General features: G+C 44.8%; 1 protein-coding gene across 1 annotated transcript; it reads left to right on the plus strand.

Moving 5' to 3' along the window:
* Window positions 1–43: 43 nt before the first annotated feature.
* KIAA1191 (KIAA1191 ortholog) lies at window positions 44–22,190 on the plus strand. The gene is made up of 8 exons (XM_069763981.1): window positions 44–201; window positions 5,363–5,442; window positions 8,366–8,556; window positions 10,017–10,128; window positions 12,985–13,109; window positions 16,309–16,412; window positions 21,636–21,751; window positions 21,826–22,190. The coding sequence occupies exons 2-8, from the start codon at window positions 5,415–5,417 to the stop codon at window positions 22,035–22,037; spliced, it is 888 nt and encodes a 295-aa protein (XP_069620082.1). The 5' UTR covers window positions 44–201; window positions 5,363–5,414; the 3' UTR covers window positions 22,038–22,190.
* Window positions 22,191–23,446: the final 1,256 nt, after the last annotated feature.

Here is a 23,446-nt window from a genome sequence, read left to right on the forward strand (position 1 = left end):
GAGGCCAACTACAACTACCACGCATGCGCACTCCTAAAATTTTGCAGACGCATGCGCAGTACCTTTTAATTGTGGTCGCCATTCTGAGCTAGATAATGGCTTGTTCTGGTGTCCGGTTCCTCAGCTTCGTTTCTGTTCGGTGTGTGATACCGGAGAGGACTAGAGGCGGCTTCTAGTAGAGCGGCTGTAGTCGTGCTGCAGGTGAGGCCTTCTCCTAGTACTGGGCCCAGCAGTGTACACTGCCATCCATGGCCCTCATCATCCTCGTGCCCCTCTTTATTCCCATCCATAAGGTTATGTTCACACTGAGGCTTTTTATGTGGGGTTTTTTTGTTACTGGTTTTTGTCACTATTATTAATGTGTGTGGTGTTTTGCGCAGATGTAACAATCCCCCGTCCACTTGCTGGGGCGTATGGGGCCACAGTACCAAAAAATCGCATCATGGGCGCGTGGCCTATGGCGACATTTCCTGGATGTGACATTTTTTTTTGTTAATACACTTATATAGGTTTTTACTAATATGTTTTTTTTTCTTTTTTAAGCAAAAATCCACAAAAACGAAAAATCCATGTTCTCTAAGGGATGTAGCCATTGACCTGGCTGGAGTGACTGATCTGGGCTGCCGCTGGCGTGTGCCAGTCTTCCAGGGGTCCTCACCGCGGCTTATCTATGGGGGTGTTCACACCTGTGCTCTCATTAAATACCACACTATGGAGCAAATAATTGGTGTAACGGACCATTTCCATGAGCGGATCCGCAGTCCCAATGGCCGGCGAGTACGTGGAGCGATCGCTGAGACCGGTGTCTGGTGCCCACAGAATATTGTATCATGTGTTGCCTGCTAAGGGACTGTCCGCACAAGAATGACCGTTAACACCAAATCCAGGCGCTCCATGGCTCCGCCAGTCAGTTATATACACGTTACTACGTGCAGGATTGCCCTGTCATATATCTATCCATCTATCTCTGGTTTAAAGTTTCTAAACTTCCCACTAAAGTAACTATTATTATGCAGGTCATGCATAAACAAAAAAACTATTTCATACTATTGAGTTTGTATATATCTACTGACTCAAACTCTGGAATTTACTAAAAAGAAAAACATTTAGACTTTTTTAGGCTGTACTCGCACAATTTGTTTTGTTTTTGTTTTTCAAGTAGCTCCGATCCAAAATCCTCCTCTAAACGCTTCCTGTCCCCTTGTATGGGACACCCGCTCTGCTGAGGTTTTTTTCTCCCCCCTCCTGAAGAGGTTTTGAGAAATGCCAAAGTTACATAGGTTGGAAAAATGACTTTGGTCCGTAAAGTTCAACCTTTGTCCACCAATTGTTCATCTTCGTTGATCTAATAAAGGGTGTGTTAGTTCTGAAGGAAACCCAAAAGCTGCAGAAAAACAGTCTTTGTAAGCAGCTCTGTACAGACATCATCACTCTCCCCGTTGGGGCTCACAATCTCGATTCCTTCCCAGTATGTCTTTGGTGTGAGGAGAACGTCCAGACTCCATGCAGATGTTGTCCTTAATGGGTTTGAAGCTATGCTGCAAGGCTGTAGTGCTAACCACTGAGCCACCAGGCCGCACAACCTCTTCCGAAACCTCTACAGGGAACACCCACCCTCCGTACTTTTCTTGAAGCAGTTGTTACTTGGATAAGCCTGTGTTTACACCAGTCCTGGCCAGCTATGCCGATATGGGCAGTGCAGAGGAGTGGCTATGCCCGCACATCTAAGCCACAAAGTAATGCCATTTTGGCGCCGTACCTTACCCCAGAAGTGTAGTCTAGTCCCTGACTGGGGTATATCTCTGGTAGCGATGCACTTGTAAGATGTGCCTAATATGTGTGCACTCCATAACTACATGGGTCCATCTTACGTGAGAAGGCGTTCTCATTAAGACTGGTGTGCGCAGCGCCATTCTGAATCAGGGCCATGGATTCTGAGCACTTAAAACTCCTCCCACTGCGATAACCAATCACACGATCGTTTCCCAACCGTACGGCCAGCCGTCATGTGTAGCCTCACCCTGTGAACAGCTGTTGTGATGGGCGTCTTTCCATAGTGGAACTAAGTGGTTAACCCCTTTACCCCCAAGGGTGGTTTGCACGTTAATGACCAGGCCAATTTTTACAATTCTGACCACTGTCCCTTTATGAGGTTATAACTCCGAAACGCTTCAACGGATCCTGGTGATTCTGACATTGTTTTCTCGTGACATATTGTACTTCATGATAGTGGTAAAATTTATTTGATATTACCTGCGTTTATTTGTGAAAAAAACGGAAATTTGGCGAAAATTTTGAAAATTTCGCAATTTTCAAACTTTGAATTTTTATGCAATTAAATCACAGAGATATGTCACACAAAATACTTAATAAGTAACATTTCCCACATGTCTCCTTTACATCAGCATAATTTTGGAACCAATTTTTTTTTTTGTTAGGGAGTTATAAGGGTTAAAAGTTGACCAGCAATTTCTCATTTTTACAACACCATTTTTTTTTTTAGGGACCACGTCTCATTTGAAGTCATTTTGAGGGGTCTATATGATAGAAAATGCCCAAGTGTGACACCATTCTAAAAACTGCACCCCTCAAGGTGCTCAAAACCACATTCAAGAAGTTTATTAACCCTTCAGGGGTTTAATAGGAATTTTTGGAATGTTTAAATAAAAATGAACATTTAACTTTTTTACACAAAAAATTTACTTCAGCTCCAATTTGTTTTATTTTACCAAGGGTAACAGGAGAAATTGGACCCAAAAAGTTGTTGTCCAATTTGTCCTGAGTACGCTGATACCCCATATGTGGCAGTAAACCACTGTTTGGGCGCATGGGAGAGCTCGGAAGGGAAGGAGCGCTATTTGACTTTTCAATGCAAAATTGACAGGAATTGAGATGGGACGCCATGTTGCGTTTGGAGAGCCACTGATGTGCCTAAACATTGAAACCCCCCACAAGTGACACCATTTTGGAAAGTAGACCCCCTAAGGAACTTATCTGGATGTGTGGTGAGCACTTTGACCCACCAAGTGCTTCACAGAAGTTTATAATGCAGAACCGTAAAAATAAAAAATCATATTTTTTCACAAAAATTATATTTTTGCCCCCAATTTTTTATTTTTCCAAGGGTAAGAGAAGAAATTGGACCTCAAAAGTTGTTGTCCAATTTGTCCTGAGTACGCTGATACCTCATATGTGGCAGTAAACCACTGTTTGGGCGCATGGGAGAGCTCGGAAGGGAAGGAGCGCAGTTTGACTTTTCAATGCAAAATTGACAGAAATTGAGATGGGACGCCATGTTGCGTTTGGAGAGCCACTGATGTGCCTAAACATTGAAACCCCCCACAAGTGACACCATTTTGGAAAGTAGACCCCCTAAGGAACTTATCTGGATGTGTGGTGAGCACTTTGACCCACCAAGGGCTTCACAGAAGTTTATAATGCAGAGCCATAAAAATAAAACAAAATTTTTTTCCCACAAAAATTATTTTTTAGCCCCCAGTTTTGTATTTTCCCTAGGGTAACAGGAGAAATTGGACCCCAAAAGTTGTTGTCCAATTTGTCCTGAGTACGCTGATACCCCATATGTGGGGGGGAACCACCGTTTGGGCGCATTGGGAGGGCTCGGAAGGGAAGGAGCGCCATTTGGAATGCAGACTTAGATGGAATGGTCTGCAGGCGTCACATTGCGTTTGCAGAGCCCCTAATGTACCTAAACAGTAGAAACCCTCCACAAGTGACACCATTTTGGAAAGTAGACCCCCTAAGGAACTCATCTTGATGTGTTGTGAGAGCTTTGAACCCCCAAGTATTTCACTACAGTTTATAACGCAGAGCCATGCAAATAAAAAATATTTTTTTTTCCACAAAAATTATATTTTAGCCCCCAGTTTTGTATTTTTCCAAGGTTAGCAGGAGAAATTGGACCCTAAATGTTGTTGTCCAATTTGTCCTGAGTACGCTGATACCCGATATGTGGGGGGGAACCACCGTTTGGGCGCATGGGAGGGCATCATTTGGAATGCAGACTTAGATGGATTGGTCTGCAGGCGTCACATTGCGTTTGCAGAGCCCCTAATGTACCTAAACAGTAGAAACCCCCCACAAGTGACCCCATATTGGAAACTAGACCCCTCAATGAACTTATCTAGATGTGTTGTGAGAACTTTGAACCCCCAAGTGTTTCACTACAGTTTATAATGCAGAGCCGTGAAAATAAAAAATCTTTTTGTTTTCCCACAAAAATTATTTTTTAGCCCCCAGTTTTGTATTTTCCCAAGGGTAACAGGAGAAATTGGTCCACAAAAGTTGTTGTCCAATTTGTCCTGAGTACGCTGATACCCCATATGTTGGGGTAAACCCCTGTTTGGGCACACAGGAGAGCTCGGAAGGGAAGGAGCACTGTTTTACTTTTTCAACGCAGAATTGGCTGGAATTGAGATCGGACGCCATGTCGTGTTTGGAGAGCCCCTGATGTGCCGAAACAGTGGAAACCCCCCAATTATAACTGAAACCCTAATCTAAACACACCCCTAACCCTAATTCCAACGGTAACCCTAACCACACCTCTAACCCTGACACACCCCTAACCCTAATCCCAACCCTATTCCCAACTGTAAATGTAATCTAAACCCTAACCCTAACTTTAGCCCCAACCCTAACTGTAGCCCCAACCCTGCACCGCCGGCACATCGCGATCATCTTTGATCGCGGTGTGCCAGGGGTTAATGTGCCGGGGGCGGTCCGTGACCGCTCCTGGCACATAGTGCCGGATGTCAGCTGCGATAAGCAGCTGACACCCGGCCGCGCTCCCCCCGTGAGCGCGGCCGATCGGCTATGATGTACTATCCCGTCCAGGGTCAGATAAGCCCAGGGCACCTCGACGGGATAGTACGTCTAAGGTCACAGAGGGGTTAATGTTTGTAGAGGAGCACTCGCCTCTATGGAGGACACAATTATTTACTGGCCAGTAATTCTGGATCATGGGGTCTGTGAAAGTGGTGGGCTTGGCATCTGGCTGGATTTTCTTAGTACGCTTTCACTGTTTTTCCATGTTCATCTTTCTGGCCTTCAGGTCCCTGTATGGACCCCCTACAAAGGCTTCTGCATTACTTGTACGATGCTCCATGGTGACTCCTCCTCTCATTCCCCTTAATCCTCATTTCCCCGTGGCCTGGTGAGACACAGAATGGCTCTTCTCGTGTCCCAGAGTTACAGAGAAGCATCATGTACATGGATCACTTCACTTTGCTGACACCTCTATAACATAGTACATGGCTTACTAGACATTGTGGGTAGATCTAGATAATGTGTGTTTATATATAGTGTTATCTTGAGTAATAAACAGATCCTTTATTCTTCCCAGGTAACGAGTATATTCTGGGATTGCATAGAAAAGGCAGCGTCTGTATTCACTAATGGCATCAAGACAACCTGATGTGCCTGGTAACACACCGTCCCCTCCTGTGCATGAGTATGATTGTTTCTGTGAAAGCCATGATCAGGCTCTGTTCAGAATATCGGGCACATGAGTGGTGAGCCGTCTGCCACCATTGATCTCGGCCTTAAGGTACCTTCACACTCAGCAACGCTGCAGCGATACTGACAACGATGTCGATCGCTGTTTGGTCGCTGGAGAGCTGTCACACAGACAGCTCTCCAGCGACCAACGATGCCGGTAACCAGGGTAAACATCGGGTTACTAAGCGCAGGACTGAGCTTAGTAACCCGATGTTTACCATGGTTACCATCGTAAAAGTAAAAAAACAAACACTACATACTTACCTACCGCTGTCTGTCCCCGGCGCTCTGCTTTCCTGCACTGACTGTGAGCACAGCGGCTGGAAAGCAGAGCAGTGACGTCACCGCTCTGCTTTCCGGCTGGCCGACGTTGACACAGGATGCAGGAGGAGTGCAGAGAAGCACAGCGCCGGGGGACAGACACCGGAATGTAAGTATGTAGTGTTTGTTTTTTTTACTTTTACGATGGTAACCAGGGTAAACATCGGGTTACTAAGCGCGGCCCTGCGCTTAGTAACCCAATGTTTACCCTGGTTACCAGTGAAGACATCGCTGAATCGGCGTCACACTCGCCGATTCAGCGATGTCTGCAGGGAGTCCAGCGACGAAATAAAGTTCAGGTACCGTCACACTGAACGATATCGCTAGCGATCCGTGACGTTGCAGCGTCCTCGATAGCGATATCGTTCAGTTTGACACGCAGCAGTGATCAGCATCCTGCTGTGATGTCGTTGGTCGCTGCAGAAAGTCCAGAACTTTATTTAGTCGCTGGACTCCCTGCAGACATCGCTGAATCGGCGTGTGTGACGCCGATTCAGCAATGTCTTCACTGGTAACCAGGGTAAACATCGGGTTACTAAGCGCAGGGCCGCGCTTAGTAACCCGATGTTTACCCTGGTTACCAGCGTAAAAGTAAAAAAAACAAACACTACATACTTGCCTTCCGCTGTCTGTCCCCGACGCTCTGCTTTCTCTGCACTGTGAGCGCCGGCCGGAAAGCAGAGCACAGCGGTGACGTCCCTGCGCTTAGTAACCCGATGTTTACCCTGGTTACCAGGGAACCGGCATCGTTGGTTGCTGGAGAGCTGTCTGTGTGACAGCTCTCCAGCGACCAAACAGCGACGCTGCAGCGATTGACATCGTTGTCGGTATCGCTGCACCGTCGCTTAGTGTGACGGTTCCTTTCTGGACTTTCTGCAGCGACCAACGACATCACAGCAGGATCCTGATCGCTGCTGCGTGTCAAACACAATGATATCGCTAGCCAGGACGCTGCAACGTCACGGATCGCTAGCGATATCGTTGTGAAGTTGTTTAGTGTGAAGGTACCTTAAGTACCTACCGCATTATGTGCCTCCTGGAGCACGCCTCTCCCAGCTTGTCTGTAACGCACACAGGACATCAGCCTTGAGGTTCTGCAGCAGCACTTCTCACATTTTGGAGTCATTCACACTCCATATAATACATCCCATTGTTGTGTATCAGCAGAGTTTGGTGCATTGAGAAATTGTTGAAGCAGAATTGCCACTGTATAAATCCTGTGTTTATTTTTTGTCAACAGCTTTCTCTTAAGGTACCTTCACACTGGCCAACTTAACAACGATATCGCTAGCGATCCGTGACATTGCAGCGTCCTGGATAGCGATATCGTTGTGTTTGACAGGCAGCAGCGATCAGGATCCTGCTGTGACATGGTTGGTTGGAGCAGAAAGTCCAGAACTTTATTTCGTCGCTGAATCGGCGTGTGTGACGCCAATTCAGCGATGTCTTCACTGGAAACCAGGGTAAACATTGGGTTACTAAGCGCAGGGCCGCGCTTAGTAACCCGATATTTACCCTGATTACCATTGTAAATGTAAAAAAAACCTAACAGTACATACTTACCTTCCGGTGTCTGTCCCCTCGCCGTCAGCTTCCCGCACTGACTGTGAACGCCGGCCGGCCGTAAAGCACAGCGGTGACGTCACCGCTGTGCTTTACGGCCGGCCGGCGCTGAGGCAATGCAGTGAAGCTGAGGCCGGGGGACAGACACCGGAATGTAAGTATGTACTGTGTTTTTTTTTTTTTTGTTTTTTTTTTTTTTTTTTTTTTTTTACATTTACAACGGTAACCAGGGTAAACATCGGGTTACTATGCGCGGCCCTGCGCTTAGTAACCCGATGGTTACCCTGGTTACCCGGGGACATTGGCATCGTTGGTCGCTGGAGAGCTGTCTGTGTGACAGCTCTCCAGCGACCACACAATTTACGAAACAGCGACGCTGCAGCGATCAGCATCATTGCCTATATCGCTGCAGCGTCGCTTAATGTGACGGTACCTTTACTTTTAGAGACTACTCCTCAGTGAGTTTTACTTGTTTTATTTACATATAGCCATTTTTGTGTTCGGCCTGTTGTCCCTTTATGTAACAGATAAGCCGCATGTATCCATTGATCTGCTGTCTTCAACCAGTATTGCTGGAAGTGATCAATCTCTGTGTCCCCAAGCCTCGGGCATCTGCGGCTACATGTCTGGCTGCCATTGTTAGTCCTTTCATCTCAAGGGCATTTTATTGTTATTTTTACCACTATAGGAAGATGAGAAACAGGATATTTTACATGGGTCCAGTGGATTCCTGTCCACAACTTCTTAACCCTGAAGTTTTTAGGCTGCGTTATGTCTTTGACGTGTTGGTCTGAGGAGTGTATGTATGTATGTATGTATGTATGTATGTATTCCCCATCTCATTTCTCCTTTAGTGGTGTCAATATTGTGGACTTGTTTGAGTTTCCCGTCAGTGAATAATTGTGCTTGTTCTATATATATACCTATGAAGAGGTTTGTGTAGTAAGTAGTTGTTTGTCTTCAGCCATTGAGCATGGCTCAAGTGGGCTTCTAGGTAAAATGTCCCTGCCGATTGGGATGCACCGTCGTACTTTCAGCTATGATGATGTCCTGGAGGATACAGCACCGATGTCGCCGCCTCCGTCGGATATGTGCAGTAACACCCTGTGGAGGGATCCTGTAATCCCAGAACGCAAATACCAAAAGCTGTCTAAGGTATGCTGGGAGGAGAGCGCCCATTACTTAAATCCATCCACAAGCTCAGTGTTCAGACATGCAAATTTGAAGGTTGTGTTCTTGTAGAGTATTAATTGGCCTTGTGCAGCAAGAACCAGAGTTCGCGGGCCTAATGTTAGCCGCACCTGCTGATGGGTGTGTCCGATACTAATGCGTATAGCGGCCCAATTCAACCAGGCATGTCTGATTTTGGACTGTCGATCGCATTGTTAGGCCAGGAATCCAATGTGAGAGCATCGGTTGCGATATGCTAATGACCCTCGGCGCTTCCTCCGCTGCTAGTGGGATCTCAGTGCTCTGTGCTCCCATCCCCTTGCATCAGAGAATGGCAGCACAGCTGCGGAGGAGACGGAGAAAGTAATTTCTCCATCTCCTCTGCTTCTGGCATCAGCAGGAATCGGACTGCACACAAGATGGGGGGGGCTCCTGTTTTTCCCCTGCCACAGAGGTGGAGGCTGGCAGCTCATGTGAGCATCTTTGTCCATCCCACCGATCAGACCTATCTAGCATATCAGTATGTTGGGGACGCATTTGGTGAGGTGTCTGCCTGGGCACAATGCAATGCTTTTTATTCTGGCTACTATGTGCAGCCGTGATTGTGGTAGGAAGACGTCACTGCAGTGATGCCGAGTTCAGCCTTCTTGTTCTGTGAACGATTGCACTATCCTACCACAAGACATAGTGCATTAGTAAAAGGAGTTGTAAAAATCCACGTAATGCACTGGTGGTTTGTGCCACTACCCCTGTTTATTAATTGGGCTTTCTAAGCTGAGGCATTTCCACCACATCATGGGACATATCCTAAATATCTGATGGGCTGGTACCGCAGACTTGCTTGGTACTTTTCCAAACGCTCTGGGATGGCACGTGTGGCCAGATCTCCCACGGCATCCATTCTTGGGAGAAATGTGAGCCCAAGAGTTGGACCACATCTATCGGAACACTGTGTTCATGGAATAGATGATCCAGATTGGAATTAACCCTTAACATTATTTTTCTTGCATGAGAAATTGTTTTAAACTTTGTAAAAATAAGCATAAATTGTCTGAGACTTGGCTCATTCAGACGTCTGAGCACGGACTCCCAACTGGAGCATGATGGCTTCATATACAAAGGAAAGCCACATCCATGCCTTGTGATCTTCCAGACCTCCGAATGAGTCACACTTTTTTGGGTGACTCCCCATAGCCTTTCCAAAACATTGCAAGTAATAAGGCAACTGCATTTCCAGTGCAGAATCTGTGGATGCAGAAAAAAATACAGGGTTGGGGAGAAGCGGCTTTTTTGCACATGGGAATCAGGCTTTGTAGAGTAAGTCTTGCAATATAGGAGACCCTGATGATCCATCAATTATTTATTCTGTTTTTTCCCTTTTTCCCTCCCATCATAATTCCATCCCCCTTCTGTGACCCCGTACATTTGCCACCCTCTCTGAGCAGGTTGAGGATGGTGACAATGGCATGCCCCCACCTGCTTTGCCCACTTCTGTTGAGAAGGCCCCTGTGGTGAAAGCCAAAGCAACCTCAGTCATCATGAACTCTCTCATAACAAGTAAGGTGGTCTCTCCTCTGGGTATGTGAAGCATTAATGCATTGTGAAGTGTCATTATGGACTATGCACCTAGGTCAGGGGATGTACAGCTCTTTGTACGCAGGGTCTGGTTGTTCATGTTAAACATACAAATACTTCGGACATTTTGGCCTGTCTTAATTCTGGCTTTTGTTTAAAAAAAAATAATAATAAATCGCTAATTGTAGAGAATCATTTAGTTTTCTGTATGTGATTTATAATATGACTGATAACCAAAAGATAGTTTGAAAGGAAAAAGCCTACTCTAAAAAAAAAAAAACCAAAAAAAAACCCTACACTGCAAAAAAAAAAAAGTGCTAGCGGCTGAAGCTGGAGAGGGCAGATAAGCTCCTGCCAGCAGATCCATCAGTGCCGCCTCTGCTCCTGACTCTGCACTTTATTCCTTTTTGGAAGAATCATTGTGCTGTTTCTCTTATTCCTCCTAACATTTTGAGTAACTATTTAAGCAGGGAATGCCTTAAGGGCAGGGTGGATAAAAATCAATGTTTTTTTTTTTTAACAAATAAAAAAAAAAATCGGATTTTTTTTATTTAAATTGGATTTTTTTCAATAAACTGCTTTTTGAGGAAAATATTTTACCATCCAAAGGTTCTTCCATCATGAGATAAAGCTGAGTTGTTTAACTCAGTAGAATAAAGGCTGTATATGTGTATATATATTCACAATGCCATGCTCTTCCAGAGGTTTCTGTAGGATTAGTGGGCAGTTTCTCTCCTATATTATCACAGACGCTCGCTTTACTTACGCAGTTCTCAAAACTGAATTTGACTCCGCAGAGGTCCCAGCCTCTTCTTCACGGCAAAAATGTTACAACATGAACAGAGCTGAGAAAAAGACCTTAATCCTATTGTTCTACAAACCTATGAATACAGAATCAACCCCTTCAGTGCCAAGTCCAAGAAGTTAGACAATATGTTTCTGATTGTTTGGAGTGGAATAGATCTGCACAACACAAGAAGAATGTGAATCTAAGTGTGAGGAGGAGGAAGGGCAAGCAGACAAGAAAATGAAAGTGAAACTTTGAGCACAATACTGCAGCATAGCCACAGACAGACAAGTCTGGATCTGTTTGTGTGTACGATCTGAGGTTTATTACATTCTTTCCTTATAATGGCAGCAGGCCGTAAAAGAGACCCAGTTTGGGAATATTTTAACGAAGCTCCTTCGCCTATCGGTAAGGCAGGCATGCGTGCAAAATGCAAACGATGCAAGGCCTGAAGATGAGTCATCTTGATCACCGCACTTCTCATGATGTTGCCTCATTCGTGCCACCAGGCCTTGCATCTCTTTGTTGCATCGTTTGCATTTTGCTCGCATGCCTGCCTTACCAATAGGCGAAGGAGCTTCATTAAAATATTCCCAAACTGGGTCTCTTTTATGGCCTGCTGCCATTATAAGGAAAGAATGTAATAAACTTCAGATCGTACACACAAACAGATCCAGACTTGTCTGTCTGTGGCTATGCTGCAGTATTGTGCTCAAAGTTTCACTTTCATTTTCTTGTCTGGTTGCCCTTCCTCCTCCTCACACTTAGATTCACATTCTTCTTGTGTTGTGCAGATCTATTCCACTCCAAACAATCAGAAACATATTGTCTAACTTCTTGGACTTGGCACTGAAGGGGTTGATTCTGTATTCATAGGTTTGTAGAACAATAGGATTAAGGTCTTTTTCTCAACTCTGTTCATGTTGTAACATTTTTGCCGTGAAGAAGAGGCTGGGACCTCTGCGGAGTCAAATTCAGTTAGGTAGAAACTTTGATTTAAATCACTGATTTAAATCAAGCCTTACTGACTAGTGACTTAAATCGTGATTTAAATCAGTTGGATTTAAATCAAATCCACCCTGCTTAAGGGTATGTGCACACGCTGCGGATCCGCAGCTGTTTCCCATGAGTTTACAGTTCATTGTAAACCTATGGGAAACCAAAAACGCTGTGCACATGCTGCGGAAAAAAACTCGCGGAAACGCAGCGGTTTACATTCCGCAGCATGTCACTTCTTTCTGCGGATTCTGCAGCGGTTTTACAGCTGCTCCTGTAGAAATCCGCAGTTGTAAATCCGCAGCGGTTTTGCTCTGCGGATTTATCAAATCCGCTGCAGAAAAGTCCGCAGTGGATCATTCTGTGTGCACATAGCCTAACACTGGTGATATGGAACAATCCGTGTTGTGTACAGACTTAGTCTGTTGACAACACCCCAGTGTCAGTCGCTCATTTCTGCAGGATTGATGGGAGCAGTACATAGTTCTGAGAATAGTAGAGCAGACAGGTCCTCTAGGCGGTCCGGGCACTTCTTACTGACTACATTATGGGAGCGGAAACCCTGTGTAGGATGGCAGTGATAATACTGCTCATGGAACTGTTGGCAAGGTTGAGTACGTTCCCATGTAAAATGCCACACTAGCTAATATTTCTATGGATTTTGTTTTTGGAAAAGGAGCAACTACTCACATTTCGCCCTACAGGATGAAACCTAGAATTCCATGTAAACTTGGTGGGAATCAATTTGCAGGAGACTGGCCACCGCCTATGTCGCTAATCTTTGGCTGCGGATGCTAGGAAGTGGCAGACCTGGTTCTGCGAATCCTTTCCCACCATGTTTCCTCCATGACCAAGTACTTTTCCTGTAGCACATGCATAAGAAATGTCGGAGAGGCAGAGCCTCCAGCCTGATGCCATTTAACACTTGTGCCTGTTGCTTTTCATTGTCCAGTATGCCTGTGCACTGTATTGCTGCACTGGAGGGTAAGGCTGCGGTCAGGATCTGGCTTTGGCACTTGCTTGAATGCTGTGTGTGCAAATGTCTCCCATTTCAGAGCATACACAGGAGAGCATTCAGCGGTTCGAGCAGCAGGCCGGCCTCAGGGATGCTGGCTATACTCCACACAAGGGCCTTACTGCTGAAGAGACCAAATACCATCGCGTGGCGGAGGCCCTGCATGTAAGACTTGGCGCCTGTTCTATCCTTAATAATGGGGAAATGACTGTACTGAGCTTCTGCCTAGCTGATTCCTTCCCGTTTCTGCTCCGTGATGGTTGTTGTGCTGTGCCTGCATGTGTTTATCTGCATAGTGCGACCTTGTTCTGATGGGGTGATGTTAAGTTACTCAGTCTCAATACCTTGTGTAGTGCTTCTAGATACAAATACTATAGGCACATTTATTGTTTTTATGCTCGTACAGAGTACAATTTGCCATGCATGATTCCACATTACCATTCAGTGTTCCTTTTTGGGGGTGGATTAAGCACCACTCAAGATTTTTTTTTTTTTCCTTTCTTTGCACCACTGGTATGGTGCTTTTAAAATAATCCTGCCACCACCTTCATCATTATCCAGCGTCACTCCATCTGTCTCTGGCAAAAAGTGACCTGCTGGCTGCTCCAGTGTTTCATGGAGCTGTGCGGAGGTAACATTTCAATCACTGCTGTGGGGTCGGTGAGGCTACGTTCACATTAGCGTTTCCCGACGCAGCGTCGGGAAACGCTGCGGCGACGCATGCGTCATGCCCCCCTATATTTAACATGGGGGACGCATGGACATGCGTTGTGCGACGCATGCGTTTTTGTTTTTTTTTTGTCGCAAGCGTTTGGCGCAGAAAACGCAACAAGTTGCATTTTTCTTGCGTCCAAATTTGGGCAAAAAACGACGCATGCGTCGCAAAACGCAGCATTTTTGCGTGCGTTTTTATTTGCGTGTTGCGTCGCCGACACAGCAGCGCACAACGCAAATGTGAACGTAGCCTTAGCCGAAACTCTGACTCCACAGCCCTGGTTTCAATACAAGCCTCACAAGATGGCACCAAAAACCGGTAAAGACCCCAGAGGGTAAGTATGACCGGGGCTTGCACTTAAAGCACCACTCCAGCAGCTTTTTTTTTTTTTCTACAGCACCAGAGTGGTGCTCTAATTTCCGCAGTGCTCTGTTCATTCACATTCTGTTTCAGGAATAGACAAGCTGAAAGTGATCTATTGCATCGGTTATGTGGAGGGAGCCCACTAATAGTGTTTTTTTTTTTTTTCTTTTCCCCATTTAAAAAGACCTCAGTTATTCCCCTTCTTCCATTTGAACACATGATCTTTGCTTCAGTTATGCAGTTTGTCTATCCCTAAAACCAAGCACCCAGCCTGTCTGAAGGGCCAGTTAAGCAGAGCGTTGCTTTACGGCAGATGGGTGACTCACTGGCTCCTTCCCATTATATCATTAATAGAAAGCTGTTTATAAACTAAAAAAAATGGTCTTCCCTGTTCTTTCCAGCAAAACGTCATAATTGGGCTGTTTTAAAGGGAATCTGTAAGTAGGATCACCCTCCTAAACCGTGTATATAGGCAGGTCATAAGAATAACATGACACTCTGATAGCGGTGATCTGATGTCTTATTCTAGAGACATCCATGTTTTTCTTCTGTCAGTGACCTCTTCCAGGCTATGGGCTGGACCCTGTTTCGCATGAGAATCTGCCTCCAGAGATTATTTTACATGAAGGGGAGTTACCAGTGTGAGGCATTTAACACCAAACTGAGATTTGGCTTCTTGCAAACACACTCTTTGCTTCTCTCTCAGTTTTGCTCTATTGCAACCCTGTCTGCCTGTGAGATGGAAGCAGAGGAACCTGCAGTTGTCTGGTCGCACAGGAGAGCGGCCATTAGACATAACACTGGTAATTCCCCTTCATGTAAGCCAACTCTGCCTCCAGAGCTTATATTCCAGGCAGCGTCCTCCCTAGAACCAAGAAAAGCTCATAAGAAAAACGTCTTCTTCCAGAGAAAACCACATCATAATGCAGCTATCAAGGTATCATGTTGTTCAGCTTCCTATGACCTACATGCCCATATGGATGTATTAAGAAGGTAATCCTATGGACAATTACTAGCGATGAGCGAGTGTACTCGTTGCTCGGGTGGTCTCCCGAGTATTGGGGAGTGTTCAGAGATTTAGTTTTCGTGGCCCCTGTGCGGCTGCACCAATGATATGTCCGCCCCTGGTCCGTACTGTTCTGTGAGGCTGCTGCTACACCTACATCAGTACATGGCCTCACACTCACTCTCCCAACCTGATCCTGTCCTTCTTGGCCTGTTTCTGCCAGCTTGTCCTTTTTCATTTGTAGCATTGCTATAGGTTTTAAGGTAGTCTGTCTGCACAAAATGACTGTTGAAACCAAGCATAGGTGCTTTGTGCAGCCTTAGTGTAGCCAAACTGGTCAATTCACCTTCCCACCTCCTTGTTTCATTTTTATCTCCGTCCTCCAGAGAAATGGAAGATCAGTAGATGGGAAGGTGCACTGAGCCACACAAGGGTGCACTGCTTCTCTCCGCTGACACATAACCTTTTAATAATGTCTGTTAGTAGGAAAACCCCTTTAATTGCAAAGTTAATTTTAATCAATAATCTTATGACTGTGTCTGCCCGTGCAGAAACATGGTCTGATCTTACCACAGCTCCTGGGCAGGGAAGAAGGAGAAGAGTATACAGACAGGACAGGATCACAGCCGATTCTTTCTGTGAGGTAAAACATTGTTAAACAGGCAGTGACCTGTTTTACCTCACAGACAGAATCTGCTGTGATCCTGTTCTGTAATGTCTGTATGCAAGAGGGGCACATTATAAGATTCTCAGCACAGGAATTATTTTTTTTTTTACGTCTCCCATTGTGGAAATTATTCCCAGATGTATTGATTAATATTAACTTTGTTCGTGGGGAAAAGCCCCTTTTTTAATATTTTGTCTAAGAACATTGTGACCAATAGACAGTGCTCCTTCCAGATACGGCTTCATGATTTCAGATGAGCCAACTTTTTTTTTTTTTTTTTTTCCTTAGGTTTGCTGTAATCTAACGCTTCTACTGTAATGAGTTGTGTAACAACGTGCACTTCCCGCACTCCCTATACTTTGTGGTTCTCTAGCGAGACCCAGTTATTTATCATGGTACACAAACTCCGTTACTAGTCTCCCTGCTTCTCATTGATTATAATAGTGATTCAATGTATTGTATTTGTTGTGTGCATAGCCGTACACTGGTATAGTGCTTGCCAGCTAGCCTGGTCATGGCTGACCCGTCTTTCCCGCACCTTGACCCTGGCTGCCTCTCTGCCATCACACTATAGAGAATCTGACCATTTCTATGTCTGCTTTTCTTCTTCCAGAAGCTGAAGATGCAGAGCGGAGACTCCAGTGAAGAGAAGCGCAGCGCTTCTGCGCAGTCCACTCCGTCCAGCACCCCGAGTTCCTCCCCTAAGCAGACGCGAAGGTAACCTGCCCCAGGCTGTCTCCCCATAGAGGCACCCGCTGGGCTCTTACAGCGTTATAGTCATTATTTAGGGACGATAACTTTCTTTTACCAAATTGACTTTTATTTTATATTTTTTGCAAAATAAACTAAAAGTTGTCCACAATTTAGTGCGTACTTAAAATTGGTCCAGGTGGAAGTGGTAAAGGATGATTGCATGGAAACAAACACTTACCCTCTCCCACCCCAAGGTTTTGTTCACATGTTGCTTTTTTGCTGAATGTTTGTTGCAAATGAAGAGCTGCTTTTTACAGTCCAGAAAAGCTGAGATTTCAGAAATCTGGGTCACACTTCTGGGTTTCCTCTCCTCAGCATCCATAGACAAGTAACATGCATTTATCTTTCCCATCACCTTGTATCTCCACCATCCAGTAGCATCACATACTTGGCTCACGGGTGCTCTGAACAGCCCTCTTATTATACCTTCCCATGCACTTTGCATAGTCTCATTCTTGTCCGTTTTCTGCTTCAGCAATTATTTAGTATTTTGGGCTGCTTTAAATCATCACTGCCTCTTGTGTCTGACATGCTCATTCATACATCTTGTATTGCACCAGCCGTCCGTCCACCTCATCACAGGATGAATTGTAACTTAACATAACCACTAGATGGTGGCCCGATTCCAACGCATCGGGTATTCTACAATATGTATTTATGTATATAGCAGACACATAGTATATAGCACAAAGAGCCATGTAGTATATAGCAGACAAATACTACGTGGCCTGTGCTATATACTATGGCTGCTATATACATACATATTGTAGAATACCCGATGCGTTAATACAGGCCACGCACTGTATAGCACAGGCCACGCACTGTATAGCACAGTGGGCACCATATCCCTGTTAAAAATAATTAAAATAAAGTTACATACTAACCCCTGGAATCCAGCGAAGCTTCGGCGATTAATACGTGCGCGGCTGCCGCCATCTTCCATTTCCAAGATGCATTGTGAAATTACCCAGATGACTTAGCCGTCATTATATATTATATAGTAGACTAGGAGTTTTGAGGTTTCACCGTACAACTGTTATGTCAGACTTTGACCACAAGAGGTCAATATTGTTCCATGTTATATCTCTAGATAGAGATATAGAGCTAGATATATACCTGTGTATATATATATATATATATATATATATATATATATATATATATATATAATCTGAATCCCTGTTTTCTCTTCCACACCACACTTATGAATTGCAACTGCATTTTACTAGTGTTGCTCTCATCTAGTAGTTGCTCTATTATGAGGTTGCAGATAATATACTTTAACCCCTTAGTGACAGAGCCAATTTGGTACTTAATGACCAGGCCAATTTTTGCAATTCTGACCACTGTCACTTTATGAGGTTATAACTCTGGAACGCTTCAACGGATCCCGCTGATTCTGAGATTGTTTTTTCGTGACATATTGTACTTCATGTTAGTGGTAACATTTCTTCGATATTACTTGCGATTATTTATGAAAAAAACGGAAATATGGCGAAAATTTTTAAAATGTTGCAATTTTCAAACTTTGTATTTTTATGCCCTTAAATCAGAGAGATATGTCACGAAAAATAGTTAATAAATAACATTTCCCACATGTCTACTTTACATCAGCACAATTTTGGAAACAAAATTTTTTTTTGTTAGGGAGTTATAAGGGTTAAAATTTGACCAGCAGTTTCTCATTTTTACAACACCATTTTTTTTTTAGGGACCACATCACATTTGAAGTCATTTTGAGGGGTCTATATGATAGAAAATAATGAAGTGTGACACCATTCTAAAAACTACACCCCTCAAGGTGCTCAAAACCACATTCAAGAAGTTTATTAACCCTTTACGTGCTTCACAGGAACTGAAACAATGTGGAAGGAAAAAATGAACATTTAACTTTTTTTTGCAAACATCTTAATTCAGAACCATTTTTTTTATTTTCACAAGTGTAAAAACAGAAACGTAACCGTAAATTTTGTTATGCAATTTCTCCTGAATACGCCAATACCCCATATGTGGGGGTAAACCACTGTTTGGGCGCACCGCAGAACTTGGAAGTGAAGGAGCGCCGTTTGACTTTTTCAATGCAGAATTGGCTGGAATTGAGATTGGACGCCATGTCGCGTTTGGAGAGCCCCTGATGTGCCTAAAGAGTGGAAACTCCCCACAAGTGACACCATTTTGGAAACTAGACCCCTTAAGGAACTTATCTAGATGTGTGGCGAGCACTTTGAACCCCCATGTGCTTCACAGAAGTTTATAACGTAGAGCCGTGAAAAAAAAAAATTGCATTTTTTCTACAAAAATGATCTTTTCGCCCACAAATTCTTATTTTCACAAGGGTAACAGGAGAAATTAGACCACAAAAGTGATAGTGCAATTTCTCCTGAGTACGTCGATACCCAATATGTGGGGGTAAACCACTGTTTGGGCGCACCGCAGAGCTTGGAAGAGAAAGAGTGCCGTTTTACTTTTTCAATGTAGAATTGGCTGGAATTGAGATCGGACGCCATGTCGCGTTTGGAGAGCCCCTGATGTGCCTAAACAGTAGAAATCCCCCACAAGTGACCCCATTTTGGAAAATAGACCCCCCAAGGAACTTATCTAGATGTGTGGTGAGAACTTTGAATGCCCAAGTGCTTCACAGAAGTTTAGAATGCAGAGTCGTGAAAATAAAAAATATTTTTTTTTCCACAAAAAAGATATTGTAGCCCCCAAGTTTTTATTTTCACAAGGGTAACAAGAGAAATTGGACCCCAGAAGTTGTTGTCCAATTTATCCCGAGTACGCTGATGCCCCATATGTGGGGGTAACCCACTGTTTGGGCGCACGGCAGAGCTCAGAAGGGAGGGAGCACCATTTGACTTTTTGAGCGCAAAATTGGCTGTCGTGTTTGGAGACCCCCTGATATACCTAAACAGTGGAAACCCCCCCAATTCTAGCTCCAACCCTAACCCCAACACACCCCTAACCCTAATCCCAACCTGATCCATAATCCTAATCACTAACCCTAACCATAATCACAACCGTTACCCCAAAACAACCCTAATGTCAACCCTAACCATAACCCTAATCAAAACCCTAAATCCAACACACCCCTAATCCTAATCTCAACCCTAACCTCAAACCTAACCCTAATCCCAATACACCCCTAATCACAACCCTAACCTTAACCCTAATCCCAAACCTAACCCTAATCCCAAGCGTAACCCTAATGCCAACCCTAACCCTAATACCAACCCTAATCCTAACCCTAATCCCAACTCTAACCCTAACTTTAGCCCCAACCCTAGCCCTAAGGCTACTTTCACACTTGCGTCGTTTGGCATTCCGTCGCAATCCGTCGTTTTGGACAAGAAACGGATCCTGCAAATGTGCCCGCAGGATGCGTTTTTTGCCCCTAGACTTGTATTGCCGACGGATCGTGACGGATGGCCACACGTCGCGTTCGTCGTGCACTGGATCAGTTGTGTTTTGGCGGACCGTCGGCACAAAAAAACGTTCAATGAAACGTTTTTTTGTATGTCGCGTCCGCCATTTCTGACCGCGCAAGCGTGGCCGTAACTCCACCCCCTCCTCCCCAGGACATAGATTGGGCAGCGGATGCTTTGAAAAACTACAGCTGCTGCCCACGTTGTGCACAATTTTCACAACGTGTGTCGGTATGTCGGGCCGACGCATTGCGACGGCCCCGTACCGACGTAAGTGTGAAAGAAGCCTAACCCTAAATTTAGCCCCAACCCTAACCCTAAATTTAGCCCTAACCCTACCCCTAACCCTAATTTTAGCCCCAACTGCTGTTCTCCTGCCGGCCGGCAGATGGAGACAGATGGCGGGCGCACTGGGCATGCGCCCGCCATTTTCTTCTGCCGGCGGCCAGGAGGAGCAGCAAGAGGATCCAGGGACCTAGGTGAGTATGCTAGGGTCCCCGAATCCCCCTATTTCTCTGTCCTCTGATGTGCGATCACATCAGAGGACAGAGAATTACACTTTACTTTTTTTTTTTTTTTTTTTTGCGGTCGCCGGTAAACGGTTAATTACCGGCGATCGCAAAACAGGGGTCGGTAATACCGACCCCGATCATGCTCTTTGGGGTCTCGGCTACCCCCGGCAGCCGAGACCCCAAAGATTCTCCCGATGCCGGCCGGCGGGCGCACTGCGCATGCGCCCGCCATTTTGAAGATGGCGGCGCCCACCGGGAGACACGAGGTGCATCGGGGGAACTCGGTGAGTATTGGGGGGCCACCTGGGACCCCTTTTCTCTGTCCTCCGATGTTCGATCGCATCGGAGGACAGAGAAATTAAAGAGATCGCGTTTTTTTTTTTTTTTTTTTTGCGATCGCCGGTAAACGGTTAATTACCGGCGATCGCAAATGCGGGGAGGGTTAAAAACCCCCTGAATCATGTTCTCTGGGGTCTCGGCTACCCCCGGCAGCCGAGACCCCGGAGAAAATCGGCCTCTGGGGGGCGCTATTGACTTTTTCCACAGCGCCGTTAATTAACGGCGCTGTGGTTTAAGTACCCTTAGCGGCCGCCGTTAAAAGGCGTATCGGCGGTCGCTAAGGGGTTAAACTGTTACGGTACATATTTATTCTTTGGTCTTCTATGCTCTGGGGATTTTTCTTGCCACTTCTCTCCCCTTTTTGATACCTTTTACTGTTTTGAATACATTTTCCAATAAAGATTGTTATATCTTACTATTTTGGGTTTTAATCAGTTCCCTTCATTTGGCCATTTATGTTCAATTGGAAGTGTCCCTTTTACATAGGTTCCCAGTCGCTGACTAAAGTAGCATTTCGGGCATGTCGCACACCGCTCCAACGAGGCACAGAATTCAGTGGGACGCACCTCTTAATAAACTGCACCTTTTTTCATATTTGTCTGACATTAACTTTTATTGTTTAAAAAAAAAAAAAAAAAAAATTATGCATACAGTTTGTAGTTGAAGGTAAATAGGATTAGTGAGAAAAAAAAAAAAAAAATACTGGTTGACCTGTTCTCTCACCCCCCTCCCTCCTCCAATTTAACACGCAGAATGTATATAATTATGGTGGTTTAGTTGGTGTCAAAAACCAGTATGCAACTTTGTTCCCATAATAAATCACTCTTTTATTGGGAAAACTGTGATTTTTCGAGAAGGTGTTCAGTGCTCGACTTGTATCAGACTTTTTTTTTCTTTTTTGTTCTGCACAGATCATGGTTCAGCCAAGGCTCCACTACATCTCTCCCTGGTGACATGCAGAACTCTGATGCAGAGAGATGGAGCATATTTGGCCCTCGTGTTGTACAGAAATCAACCACAGATCCAGGTAGGTCAAATTCTGGCCAAACTCTCAATGCTGCGATGGTATCGATACCCATTATGTTTATGCCTTCTTTACAGGGGGTTTTACTGTCCAGACATACAAAGGTGCTCAAAAGCCAACCCCTATGGAACTGATGCGAGCTCAGGCTAACAGAATAGGAGACGACCCCGTTGCATCCAGACCACCTAAGATGGAAATGCCACCATTGGCATCGGAAAATAGGAAGGTCAATCGAGGCCACAACCTGCAGCCACGAGATATGAACATCCTCACACCCACTGGCTTTTAAGATATAGATGTCTCCAATTCCAACATGAACTTGGAGAATTCCGGTTATTCTGTTGGCTTCTCATTTCATGCATGACCGATTCCTTATGAGGAAGGTGTTTATATAAATCCCTGTTGACTCATGTTGTCAGGTTTTTCCATTCAGCCTTTTGCAGTTTAACCCTGCTGTTCTGTTCGGTCTGGGGAGACCTATTTTGAACTTTGGTATTTTTTGGGGTGTTCAAGATGCGGTTCTGAAACTTGTGGTTGATTGACTTAAATGAGGATGGGTCGGTCGGCCACGGGTTTCAGAGCCGCATCTTGAATATTTTAAAGAATATTGAAGTTCAAAGTCGGCCATTTTTGACCAACAGAACAGCAGGGTTAAGACTAATCCATTTTGATGTATCCCTCACAGAAAGGGTTGATCTATAGAGAAACCTTTACCACTATGCATTTGTATGCCTGACCTAACTTGCAACCGAGTTAGAAGTGTATAGTTGCACCTCGTTTAGTCCTATTAAAGATGATCTTTCACCAAACTTCACGTTGAACTGGATACAGGATGCAATAGTGGCTGCTACATGGAATAAAATGGTTTTTTTTTTTGTTTATCACCTAATGAGTTTTTTTTTTTTTTTTGTTGTTTCGTTTCAATTCAGTCCTATTTGGGTGTTTCCAGTTCATTTTCACTGGGATCATGTACTTATTCCCCTGAATGGTGCTGACCAATCATGAGCATGCATACTCTGAAGAAAAAGAAACACTCCAAAACAAACAGAATTCTGTGTAAGATCTGGTCTTAATTTCTTGCATTAATCGTTGTTGGGGAGGCGCAGCACAACTGAGTCTAGCTGTGTCACATTAAAAACAGCACCTCTTTTCTACTAATGCTCACCTTTGCTGTACATGCCCTCCTCTCACATTGCATGTCCAGAGATGTCAGTACTCACACTTTTATGTCTGTGCTTAGACGACATGTAATCGTTCTGCAGTGACATCGGGGCTGTCATTATGTCTCACACAGGCGTAATCTGCTTGTTCTGGGCTAATCCTGTGTGAGATAATAAATTACACCCTGCTATGATCTCGCTACAGAGCTAGAAAAAGTTGAGCACAACAGACATAAGTAGGAGTACTGACACTTTTGAGCTTTCAGCTTCTGACAATATGATGGGATATTGAGGGCAGTACAACAGAGGTGAGAGGAAGAAGGCTGATAAAAGGGTTTGTAATGTGACACCGCTTTACTCCATTGCACTATCCCATATTGACTCATGCAGGAGGCTAAAACAGGCCATCAGATTTCTGCCCTGGTCTGACTGCTATACAATTGGTCAGCATCATAAGACTTACACTCCTCCAGCCCCTGTACACTCCTGGAGCCATCCCCCCCCCATCCAATGGATGTTAACTCATTAGGTGCCAAAT

Source organism: Ranitomeya imitator, chromosome 4 (assembly GCF_032444005.1).
Source record: "Ranitomeya imitator isolate aRanImi1 chromosome 4, aRanImi1.pri, whole genome shotgun sequence".
NCBI lineage: Eukaryota > Metazoa > Chordata > Amphibia > Anura > Dendrobatidae > Ranitomeya > Ranitomeya imitator.